At 39.4% G+C, this 13,401-nt stretch overlaps 1 protein-coding gene across 1 annotated transcript; it reads left to right on the top strand.

Moving 5' to 3' along the window:
- The first annotated feature begins 631 nt into the window (after positions 1 to 631).
- Positions 632 to 3,517, top strand: LOC149174055 (putative ubiquitin-conjugating enzyme E2 16). The gene is made up of 6 exons (XM_089419159.1): positions 632 to 1,069; positions 1,161 to 1,270; positions 1,406 to 1,508; positions 1,607 to 1,670; positions 2,877 to 2,965; positions 3,095 to 3,517. Exons 1-6 carry the CDS (start codon positions 1,046 to 1,048, stop codon positions 3,188 to 3,190), a joined length of 486 nt encoding a protein of 161 aa, XP_089275285.1. The 5' UTR covers positions 632 to 1,045; the 3' UTR covers positions 3,191 to 3,517.
- Positions 3,518 to 13,401: the final 9,884 nt, after the last annotated feature.

Below are 13,401 nucleotides of genomic sequence, written 5' to 3'. Positions count from 1 at the left end.
TTTTTTTTTTTTGCAATATAAACACATTGGTGTGGTCTATGAAAGCCACAAATTTGCTTAGATGCCATTTGATGACCATTTTTTGCCAAACTTAGCCAATTTTTTATTTTATTGTATTTTTTTTCCAAAAAAACTGAGTTTGGGGTGTTTGAATCATGATTTTGATAGTGGAAATATATTCAACATCGTAAAAAACCCCTTGAATACCCAAAATATTTAACCACTTTAACCCAATTTTTTGGAAATATTTTGCCAAATTTAATCAAAATCACTTGAATACCCAAAATATTTAACCACTTTAACCCAATTTTTTGGAAATATTTTGCCAAATTTAATCAAAATCACGCTGAAATTTCTACTATTTTCTAGATAAATTTGTATAAATACATCTACCAATATAATTATTAAATTTAAAATTATTTAAATTGGATGATATAAAATTTAATATACAAAATATTAAATGCTAAATAATTTTGATTACCAATTAATTTTCAGTTGCGTGCACAAATTTATTATTAAAACTGAATTGTTTGACCCGGACAAGTTACAGTACTGACCAAATCATTCCGGTTCGAAAGATTCAACGCAACACACGAGATAAAGGGAATAAGAAAAGGCCACTGGGGGTCCTTTGGTTGCCCTGAAAAGAGGTCGGTTACCCAAGGTTTGGTGTGTACAAAACCATGGAGCTCCATGTGATCGATGCTTATTGCCAAGAGTAGGTTAAAGGCTATACATGCCCTAAAAGAGAGCAGAGTTGCCTTTGGCATCATTCGTCCCAATCTTCTTATCACATTCTTTCTTCGCTGGCGGGCGATTCTTCTTGGCTTTTTGGACGACGAGTTTTCACTTTTTTTGGGGTCCAATGGATTCGTTCTGTTCCCTTCCCTAATTCCATAAAACCCCTCGTCCTCTTGAACAGAGACCCTACCCTGACCTAAACATCTGTCTCTCTATCCACTATTTGTGGTCGCAGTTTGGTACTCTGTGGTTTTTCTCTGTATTCGCTATCAAGTCGATTACTAGGTTTATTTTTGCAATCAACATGAGTTCTTCCACTGCTCACAAGGTAAATGAAGTTTTATTTTATGTCCCAACTTAAAATAAGTTTACGGAGTGCCAAATTTCTGTTCATTTTAACCGAAACAGCGTGGATGCAGGGCCAGGGCCTCAGCAAAATAGCTGCCAATAGGCTCCAGAAGGAATTAGTGGAATGGCAAGTGAACCCACCTGCTGGTTTCAAGCACAAACCCACTGATAATTTGCAGAGGTATGTATATCTACATTTTTCCTTAAATGCAAAGTCATTTATATTGTTTTTTTCTGTATTTTAAAACTACTGGGTAACGAATGTCTTTAAGGGTGGGCACAGTCCATGGTTCTGATATGGATTGCTGCTGTTTAGGTGGATAATTGAGCTGACAGGAGCCCCTGGCACAATGTATGCCAATGAATCCTATCAACTACAAGTTGATTTCCCTGATCATTATCCCATGGAAGCTCCACAGGTTGGCTCTACATATTTTTCCTCAAATGCCCATCTGACCTAATTCTGAGAAGTCAACTCGAAATGGGTCATTTACTTCTTTTTTCTACTTCTCTACAGGTTATTTTTCTCCCACAAGCGCCTCTGCATCCACATATTTACAGCAATGGCCACATATGTCTAGGTATGTATCCCGTTGCCGTAGAGTTTATTCAGCTATGCATGAAATCCTATTATTTTTTCTAAATGTTTATCTTTTATGTTCTTTGAAACCCCTCTGGTACATACTATCACTTTTTTTTTTTTCTAAATGAAAATCGTTAATAGTTGTTAATCCATACATTCTTCTATTCAGGGTGAATATTGTAATCGAATATTTCAGCAAACAAACATAACATAAAGGAATCATCAATGCATGACTAAATTTACAGAAATATTGATATCATTTATATGGAAACTGTTTAATGCTGATTATAGAATTTATGTTTTTCTTTCTTTTTAGTATTTGGAATTTTTATAAATTGTTTTTATTTTTGGATTTATTGTGATAATTCATTTTTTTGGCCCATGATTTGATTGTTTTTGATCTTCAAAGAGTAGAAGAATTATAATACTCCATAGTGTTTAGAAGATAATTATGAACATTCTCTATTCCTGACTTATTTTTTGATAGATGCCACATTAAATGATCGTTTGTAATATGGAAGTTATGCCATGGAAAAATGACCACTATTTCTCAGAAGCTACTTGAAACTAGTCGGATACTGCCTTAGCTTGCATTTTCTGTTCAGCATAATATCAAACTACTTGCTAGGGCTTGTTTTGCCTATTCTGACAATCGTTAACCTTATTTTCCTTTAATTCTCAGTTTAGGGCATCGGGTTTCTCTAGCTTAAATGTGCTATTGCTGTCAATTAACAAAGCAGCAATTCTGTTTCTCCTTTTTACTTGTTTTAACCTTTTAGTTTTATTGTTTAGCATTTATAGCTTTAAAACTGGTTATGACTGTGACTTCAATTTTGTTTTTTACCATTTACGTGCCATCCTAGGCACTATGCCTAAATTAGCTTTATGACGATGTGCTAAGTTTGAAATTCAAAGTTCTTCTTACCTTTGAGATTATTTATCTGTGTTGCATGGTTGCATTTGTTTGGTGAAAAAGAGAGAATTGGCCACAAGTTGTTACGCAGCCTGATGCACTGCTTTCTTATTCCATGAGCACTATTTTAGAGTTCTCATATTGTTGACGGGCCTTGTAGAAGTCGTCATTCAATATGAGGTGGAAGGAGGATTGACCACTAAAAGCAATGGGCCGAAGATAAAGTTAATCCATGGGCATGATATGATTTTGTGTTTATTCATTTATTGGTTGTATTGCATGTCTGAACAGATATTCTGTACGATTCCTGGTCTCCAGCTATGACTGTCAGCTCTATCTGCATCAGCATTCTTTCAATGTTATCTAGCTCTACTGTGAAGGTTTTGTTCTGGTCCATATTTCTTTTCTTTGGAGTTTTTTTTTTTTAGTTTTATAATCTGTTTCATTAAACATATGCTTACAAGCCCCTGATTGACTGATTGTAATGTTTCATTCTGTATACAATGCAGCAACGTCCACCAGATAACGATCGATATGTCAAAAATTGCAGAAATGGTCGATCACCTAAAGAGACTCGCTGGTGGTTCCATGATGACAAGGCATAATTATAACTATTTTGGTCGTGCTTGGTAAAAGGTCTGGAAATTTTACTAGGCATTGTAACTCCTTCCTAAATCATCACAAGATTTGTGAAACATTGTATTTTGCTCCGTGGGTTTTGTTTTGGAGCTTGCCATAGGCTGCATGTTCAGCAGTTTGTAAAGAACTTGTATTTGTGCCTGCTATTCCGAAAGGATGGTGGTTATCTGCAGCGTTTAGTGTCTACTGCTTGCAAATGAAAATTCTAAGGAAATCATTTGCGGGTGGAAGACCATTAGTTATGTTTGAACAGTTTAATGAATGATCAAATAATATTTAAATTTTGGAAGTAATTGGTAAAATTCAATCACTCTGAGCATCTGGAAGGTTAATGGTCAGTTTGCATTACATTTTTTTGAAGATCTAATGGTCAGATTGCATTACATTTGGGTTCTTTTGAAGATCCAAAGTGGTGGGCACTACAGGTGCAAACTGTTTAAGCTGGTTGATGAATCTAATGATTATTATTAAGCGGGATCCACAAATTTCTACAGCTATATTAATTAAACAGGACGTCTAGAATGGACTTATTGGTTTGTTTGTATCTACAGGCCGTGATCAAATTGAACATTTGACAAAATGACACTCTTGTTTCAAAAATCAATAGTGGCTATGGTATGGTATCTATTGATGTCTTTCATTTTCAGATCCACAGAAGTCTAGATTTGAATGCCTTTGTTTTCGGATCTATAAAGTCTAGATTGTATTAAATGAAATTTGGACCTTCATTTTCTGTGAGATTGGATTCTAGAAATGGTTTTGAAGCAGGCTGAAACTAAATACATGGTTAATTATGCCATTTAGTTTGCTGTCAGTTCACATAATCTAAATTGAAGACTGTGCTTAGTGCAGTTCTATGAAATATTAATGGATATGAAAATAGTGATTAATTAGTTTTATTACTGACATTTTAAATCCTTCATATTCTATCAAATTCTGTCTTTGAAAGGTGGGTCTTTTTTTGGGATAGATATTTATGATAACCGTGAAGCTTGTTTGAAGATTCAACCACTTTTAACGAGTTTTGAACTTAGATCCATTTTTCTGTGGTAGTAATGACAACAGTGAAATTGATTTCGACTCGAGAAATTGATTTCGACATAGTGGTCCTATTGAAGCAAGTTTGGCCCTTTTGCATTGTAGATTTAGTAGCATAAGCTTGTGTTAGGGTATTAAATGTTGTAGACAAGTTGGCAAAGTAGCGTTGCACGCTATACATTGAAAAGTCTCAGGATTACTTAAATATTGCTAGATTAAGCTATTATAGGAGGGTAACTACTAGCAAAGCTCCCCTTCTGTGGTTTTGTGGACTACTTGTCCTTATCCTTGTTGAAGGGCATCTGAGTCATGTGCTCGATTATTTGTTTAGTAATCATCCGGAAGGCTTAAGGGCTGATTGTCTGATTGTCTCATTTTCCTGGGAAGGTTAAAATATTGAATGCTATAAATGGAAATGAATTTTTCACAAATGACGAAAATTCATTTCAGGTACGCAGACTAGTAAAAATCAAACCACATCCCAAGCAAACGTAGAAGAAATATCTAAACAATTAAAGGAAAGCATGCAGATAGGCATTAGGGAGGGATTCAATCCTATTATAAAGATCAGAATTGTTGCAAAAGATGAGGAAAGTGAAGTTTTAAAGAGAATGAAGACAGCTCATCCACCTTAAGGGGCTCTAACAAAATGAAGAACATTAAATTGATGAAGACTACATTAACGAGAACGTGAATGCCAAAGAAAAGGGCAACAAACTAGCTAGCTACAATATTGTGGCATGCAATTCCAATTAACAAAGCAGCACGGTGATCAGATTTGTACTAGTGGTTGTGGGTGAGTCTAGATTTAGGTCCAGGGTGATTTAGACAACACAGATATGACTCTCAGAATGTAGTGACTTTGCTAAAGAAACAAGTAGTTTTGTAAGCAATATTAGCTCTCCAAAGTAAGGTGTAGCTTTATAGATGTCCAAGTTGATTCGGCCATTGTTGCCTTCTCTGTTACACATTGTTTGGTAGCAGCACACACACACACACACATATAGATATATATGTTTGTGTAAGTTGGGCAGGTGATTTAATACAGCATAAAATTGTCTTGTTATGTCTATTGGTTTACCACAAGGGAACCCACACCAGTAGCATAACATTACTGCTTTTGTTGAAGTAAAAAGTCAAACTAATAAAAAAGTCTATTAAATACTGTCTGCTAAACATGCTAATTGAGAGGTTTGTTTATCAGCACTTACCACGAAAATACTACTAACAAACATAAAAGCAATTGCCATAGACAGCTTCTATTCAGTTGGTGAGTCCACCTGGATCATGGTTAGTGGTTTTATCTCATCATCCAAATTTGTGAATTCCAAACTGGCAAGCTACTTTGCCATCGCTGTCATTTTGCTGTCCAACTTTCTGATTTGTTTATGAATGTCATCCAGGCACAACAATATTCCTTGTAACAATATTCCTCCAACACTTTGCCCATTATGGTTTTAAGTTGGCAATAAATGTCAACAGTTTGCATGTATCTGGTATTCCTTGTTTTTGTGTTGCCTATGTCTAGAATCCAGTTGCCAATCTGCACCACTATCTCTGCAGCTGCTATAAATCTGTGTTCAATTTTGGTTTCACTTACTTGATTTCCCTTTGGATTGGAGGGGTGTTTTTGTGCTAAATATTAGCAGAATATATTGCTGCCATTTGGGCATGAGAGATGGATGCAATGCTATCACTGTAACCACCGCTCCCACGAGAATCTTTTCTTCAAGGTATGCTTTTCGACCAGTAGAGAGAAAACTTTGAGTCAATTGAGGGAAGAATGCAGATTGCCTAAAGAGGGGAAATAATTGACACAAAACTCCAAGGGATAAGACCATCCACCTCCAGGCCAAGACCAACCCAAGTAAGGTTCAAAATTTTTGAGGAGATAAAGGAGGACAACAGAAGAATCCCAATGTCAAAATAAGCACCTGACCTGGATAATTTAAACTCCTCACCAGTAATGTCCCCAATCTAGAACCTCCCACACAAGGGGAGAAAGGCAACATAAATAGTGCAGAAATAGAAATTAAAGCAAGGATTACTTTTGCAAGAATGCATTATCGAGGCTAGTATCTGGTGACCAGGAATGATCAAAGAGTGTAAATGAGGTTCTTTCCCACTTCCATAATGCTTTGAATTTGGTAATATGGAACCAAAGATGCCAGCACTATAAACAGAGTTCTTGGCCCATTGAGGCCAAAACTTACTGCCTAAAAGGCCTAGCCAGTATAGAGAGCATGATGACCTACTAAACCTTTCAATGAGTGTAGTCCAGAACCTGATTGCCAAGTGAGGGTCTTTACAAAATCAGACTTGGTAATATGGAACCAAAGACCCCAACACTATAAGAGAGTTTGGCCCATTGAGACCAAAACTGACAGCCTAGAAAGGCCTAGCCAATATAAAATCCAGAACACAGAGAGGATGATGACAACTACTAAACCACTCAAGTAGTTTAGCCCAGAATTTGATTGCCAAGTGAGGGTCTTGACAAAATCAGACTAAACTTAATATAAGAAAGAGAAAGTGAGTAAAAAACTTCGAATGGCTTGTGGCCTTGATACTAACAAACACAAAGGTAAGACTCTTTTGCAAAGGTTTGTGTTCTGCTACTCCAGTGAGCAGCTGAACTCTCAAACTTATTACTAGATTTAAAAGGAAACTGATAATGGACAGTCAACTTACGAGATAAGTGCAGACCCATCCATAAAAGCTAGTGGATTCAGAGATACTGAGCACTAAAATTTCTAAAACAAGTAGATGTTTCCATTATCGTGGATCCCTGCAAAGCAAATGCCCATACAATGTCCCCTATTATTGCCACTATTATTGCCATGAAAGCCCTGCTAATAGAGCTCCCTGGAGCAGACTGTTATCCCTCGAGTGAAGAGTCATTGCGATACAGAACCACAATAGGGATGCTAAAACCGCCTTCATCACCATTTCCTCTACTTCTGTTTGTTCATGCGTACTGTCTGCACGTCTCTGCTAGGTGGAGGGATCCACCACCCTCTACTTATTCCGACGGTGAGCAACAATCACCAATTTTTTTTGCAGTATGAAAAAAGCGCTATATTCATAAAAAAGAAGTATTACATACGTATGTGATATGGAAGCAGCATATAGATGTAATAAAATACATCAAATATCATCGATCTGTTCCAGTCAAGGGTATTCTGGCGTACCCAGAAATAGACTATCATAACCAGTATTGAGCAGGCATAATGAAAACTAGTGTATCAGAAAACCAAGCATAGAAAAGGTAATATGTACAATATGTGTATCCCGGCAAGTCATCATGTTCATATGCGTACTCCTGCAAAGAAAGAGATCTATCCAGAGAAAGTCATCACCCGGCGTCCAGAATTCGTCCCTCCCATCTTAATTTCAATGTGCAGCCCGTCCGCTCCAGCATGAAGCCTGTCTGCAAAATGATCATGTTCTTTTCCTATGTGCTCAATAGATGAACCCGTATAATGAGTCCAGACTCCAGAGTTGTTGTATTTGGAACAGCCAGCCTTGTAGAGTGGGTTGATAGATATGTGCCCGTCCCAGAACATAATCAATGAGGATTTTAGAGTCCCCGTATATATGTAATATTGGGATGTTCAAAAATTTTGTGAACCAAAGTAAACCTAGTGCCATTACTTCAGCTTTAGTGTTCGTGCCACGGCCAGCACCCCAATGTATCCCGTATTCCTGTTCTGGCGAGAAGGCAATCTAGAAACCACATCCGCAAATATGTCTTTGCGATGCTCCATCGAAATAGGTGGCCGGAAAGACCACTTTGGGGGTGGATTTACGAGAAGAAACTTTTGGTCCAGTACGCAGATATGAACCGGTAGAGAGTGCCAGTTTGATGTTATCCAAAACCTGCAGTTCAAAAATCCGGTGGTTGTTGAAGATGATCTTATTGCTCCATTTCCAGACCTCCTAAAAAAAATAGTGGGATAGTGTGCCATGCAGATTGCTGTTTGCTCCACCAGATAAGACATTCTGAGATATGGTCGAAATGCTGATATGTGAATCCAATATGAGAAGCAAGTGTTTGCCAGAGCAAGACAACCTTGGGACAATATGAAAATAAATGTATGTTGTGCTCCTCCGCAGCCCTGCAAATGACACAATAGCTTGGCCCATACCAGTACCTATTTTGGAGGTTTTCCCATGTGAGATTTTTATTTTTCCATACCAGCCAAAGGAAAAGTATAATCTTAATGGGAGATTTTGTTTTCCAGTAGTGTGAGAATCAACATACCTCAGATTGTGGAATCTACCGACAGTGTAGTGTAAGGTATGTGTCAGCCATCTTGTGATTGCCATCCTTTGTTTTGCCCTTCTAGGCAATCTGGTCCCGATCCACAGTACGACATGCTCCATCAAGCTGTAAATTTGGTCTAATTTGTTCCCATTCGCTTGCCCTCTGCCCTGTAAGTTGTAATTCCATAGCCCGTTTCGAAATAGGTCTGCAATCTTGCGATGAAGATATGACCTGCTGCCAAAAAAATATACCGCGACTATGAAGACAATGAATAAGTTCCTCTGATAATTTCGAGGCTGTTTCAATACCCAGTATGTGATCCAGTCCGATGGCAATGCAATGTCCGGTGCCCAGTTTCCAAGCCAGTAGCAAAAGAAAGCAACGATGTAGTTTAATAAAACTAAGCCAGATTGCAGGACCAGAAGTAGTTCCGATCCGACCACGTCTCATCCAGACAAGAAAAATCAGTATTTTAAAGATATTTTCACTGTATAATCATGCCCCATGTACCACCACTGAATATGCCACGTCACATGGATTTGAGCAAAAGTGTTTTCACTGTATAATCGTGCCCCATGTACCACCACTGAATTTGCCACGTCACATGGATTTGAGCAACATTGCCCAACCAAATCTGTTAAGATGCAGTATGCCCCGGCCACCCAGTGGTGTGGGGAGAGTGAGAAATTCCAGCTTTGCGAGATGGTATTTATGCTGATTTTTCCTACCAGACCAAATAAATTTGCCATTTATCCTGTTAAGCTTATTAATGATGGAAAGGGGCAGATGATATAGGTGTGCCCAGTACACACCCAATTGAGTAATGACAAGCATTTGAACTCCTAGCCAGATATCCTCTTATAATATCAGTCTACGAGCCACATCCAATCGATAGCTTTATAACTGCAGGGTTTGATGTGAAAACCAAGGTATTTCATACCTGCTGACAGAGGTTCTGAATCCACACCAAATAGTCAGCAGATATAAGCGATTATCTCCTCATCACAAAAATCATGGAGGATGTTAGATTTCTAGAGATTCATGGTCAGTCCAGTGGCCCTAACAAACTTAACAAATATATTATATAGATGAAGCCATGCATACTTGTTAAGGATGCCCATGATGAGAACGTCATCAACAAAGAAGTTATGTGATATAAGTATACCTCGTCCCATATGTAAGGCATGAAAATGCACACCAGCGACCAGATGTTGTATGTGAAGGCTCAGTCCATCCATAGCTAAGAAGAAGAGAAGTGGCGACAGCGAACAACCTTGCCGGAGGCCTCTGCCCGCCTCAAAGAACTACGTAGGATAACTATTGATAAGAACAACATATTTGACATTTGAAACACAAGCCATAATCCAATTTGCAGGACTGACTTGTATACCAATTTTGTGGAGGACGAGCCGCAAGTAGCCGCAATCAAGGTGATCAAAAGCCTTTTGAAGATCGACTTTCATTATGGCAACATTTTGCTTCTTTTGATGTATGGATGCATGCATTCTTGGGCGGTTGCCATTGCGTCGTGTATCTGTATGTTGTTGAGGAATCCAAATTGTTGTGGAGAGATATATTTGGACAGTGTGAGCTTCAGTCTATTTGCAATAGTTTTTGATATGATTTTATAAATAAGATTGTAGAGGGAAATAGGCCTATATTCCGAGACACTGGAGGTTGGGGTCGTTTTCGGATAAGAGCAATATAAGTAGAGTTGATATAAGGATGAATATATCTGCTGGTACGTGATTCCTCCACCATGTCCAGTAAATCTTGCTTGAATAGATCAAAGAAATGAGTAAAAAACTCCACAGTCCACCCGTCTGGACCAGGACTCTTATCCCGCTTGAAAGTTTTAATCACATTTAGGATTTCCTCCTCCGAAACAGGGTTAAATAGAGGTGCCTGTATGATGTCATCTAGCTCTTTATTGAGAAGTCTGCGCTTTCTATGCTCCCAAGTTCTTACCTCCCGCCGAAGAATCTTGAGCAGCGCCAGTATATGCATCATAGGTGAGTCGATTCAGGCCCCAACCCGATGCTAGACATCACGCACAAGACTATTGAAATCCGTATCATCAAGCCAAACCCGGTTAAACTTGAAAGGAATCTCGCCTCTGAAGTCACTCCTTTTCCAGTGGAGAACAATAGGCCTATGATCAGAAATACGATTACTCACAACTTCAGAGTGGACCAACCCAAGCTGCTCGACAATCTGCTCATGCATGAGAAAACGGTCCAAATTCTTTGCAACATATACATCCCTGACTCTGTCGTTATCCCAAGTAGGAGATATAGTGGGAGGACAGATATCAATAAGATTGTGTTCGATGATGAGCTCCTTCATATAGTCAGCTAGTGTGTCCACCTGACGAGAACTACCCCATATCTCATTTAAACCAATAGTAAAAATTAAGTCCCCAACTACAATTAGTGAAGGCAGGGCCAGTATGTCCATGGAGTTTAGTTGTTCCCAGAAAGTAATATGGTCCTTGTAAGGGGCATATACATTCAGTATATGCACTTTCCCAAGTAGTCCCCGAATGTGCCCTGCCAGAAAGATGTCCACGAAACAGGAGAAAGCTTTTACATTGACCCATAGTGGGTTCCAAAATGCCACCAGATCCCTAGAGAGGCCATCGTCTATAGTGGCCGCCATGTGCCAGGAGGGCAACATCTTTCTGAAATAACAAACCACCTGCGGAATTGCGTGCATAGTCTCCTGCAGTAATATAATATATGGACGAATTGAATAGAAAAGCTCCTTGAGGGCCAAATATTTTGGGGTAGCCCCCAAACCCCTAGATATTAAGGGAGAGAATAAGAGTCATGTTGAACCATGCGCGGGTGACTTTTCTCTAAGGGCCCAAGGGGGATATGAACCAGCGATAGGAACATCAACAAGAGAAGTAATATCAGCAGGGCTGAATGGGAGAGGCTGGGGGAAACAAATGTCGGCTATCACGACTATGTTTGTGGCAGACAATGATATTACCAACATAGGAGGGGCTGATATGGGGGAAAGATGGTCCGGAGGTTTATGGATGGTGAGTGAGTGTAGATCTAGAGTCTTCTTATGCAGTAGATAGTCTAGATGATTATCAGTTGAATTGGTAGGGGAGTTTAGAGGGGAATGTGGAATACTAGGGCGTGTGCCAGACCCAGGTGGACGAGGTGTGTCATGAGTCAGAGATGACACGGGAATATATGATATGTGAGAGGATGATGGAGCATCATGTGACATCAGAGGGAATGAAATAGGTGGATAGTTGGCGAGAGGTGGTAAGTAGCTGTCCGGGGGTGGTGGTGAGGTGGGAACGTCCAGGGGAACGCCTTGCCCATTCAAGGATCAGTGAGAGTTAGAAATATTATGATGAGCAGATAAGAGCGGATTATCAAGTGTACGAGAATTATGGAGAGGGTGTGAGGTTCCGGTAGGCCGATGTGGACTATGACTGGAAGGGGGGTCTCAGACTAGCTATGAGGAGAAACAGTAGGAAGAGAAATATTCTTACCCGACATATAATGTTGCTGGCGATGAGATCTATGTTTGCCACCTTGTCGCCGAGGACAATGAGCCAGGAGATGTTTGGTATGATGGCAGTTGATACACTGGAAAGGAACCCCCCAAAAGTCAAGCCACTGAGCCAGGTGTGTGTCACCTCAACTGATTTCAATGTGATCCGGGAAGCTGCCTTTGTATTCATTTTCAATAAGAATCCATGCAACACATTTGTCCTGTGTGCCCAAACATCTCGGATCAACATATACAAATGTGCCAATAGCGTTCCGAATGTCCTTGAAAACCTGTTTCACCCAGAATTCTAAGGGTAAGCCGGGCAACTTAACCCAAATTAGCTTGTTTCGTGGGGTATTTTTCAGGGGTTTGAACCCTATGTACCATGAGTGAAGCGCCAAGAGTTTTGTCCATTGATCCATGGAATGGATTTGATTTTGAGTAGATCCTCTTGATTAAGAAAGTGAAAGCTATACCAGTCGTTTAACAATCACACCACTGTTGGCATGTATCCCAACAATGTTTTCCACTCCGACACAACCCAAATCCTCATATCCGCTTCATTCAACTTGGCGAAATGCCACTTACCAACCAATGCACGTTTCTGTACACTGATAACTTGATCTATGAGGACATCATGGTCGAAAGCCAATGCAGGGATCAAATATGAGATTCAGAGAGAACATTGTTGATTTTTGGTTCTCTGTCCATATACCTCGTGGGGATGTTCATGCACATTCGGGTTCACTTGTGTGTCGTCTGGAGAGTTAATGGATGCTCCAAATGTGTGCCAGGTTTAAGAGATTAATGGACCCCGCCTGTCACGCCCCTACACCTGCGGTGATCTTCCAATCGCTTGTAGCGAGGTGCGGCACCACCGAACGTGTTCTTTTTAACAATACTAACGTTTATGGGTTACGCCTATTCCAACATAAACTTGCTTAACTTGTGTTCTTATAACCGAATATAATGTTATCCTTTATACTTCAACAAAGAACATTCTCATTCATTAACCATCAACAATAAACCGAGAACAATACAAGTATAAAGGGAGGGGCAATTCCCCGAACAGTCTGCCCAACAATAATATTATATCAAGAATATCAAATTTTACAACAAGTGTGTCTTGGCTGAACCAAGTCTCACACTTAACCAATTTTTACAAAAGACAGGCCACCTGCCTTTTACAACATTTCATGCACCCTTGCATAAGAGGGAGTGCTCACCCGAGCCACTCAACCTCCCTACCAAATCCTGCATAAAACCGTGTACAAGAAATCCACTCACAATGGCACTCTTTGCCAACCTTCAACCAAGATAATCTGCGCACTTCTTCCAAGTCCAATGCACATGAGT

The sequence above is a fragment of the Pinus tabuliformis genome, chromosome 4_1 (assembly GCF_031772625.1).
Source record: "Pinus tabuliformis cultivar Carrire ecotype Pingquan chromosome 4_1, CPIR1, whole genome shotgun sequence".
NCBI lineage: Eukaryota > Viridiplantae > Streptophyta > Pinopsida > Pinales > Pinaceae > Pinus > Pinus tabuliformis.
The sequence above is the reverse complement of the archived record's forward strand: the minus strand, read 5'-3'. Positions and strand labels throughout refer to the sequence as shown.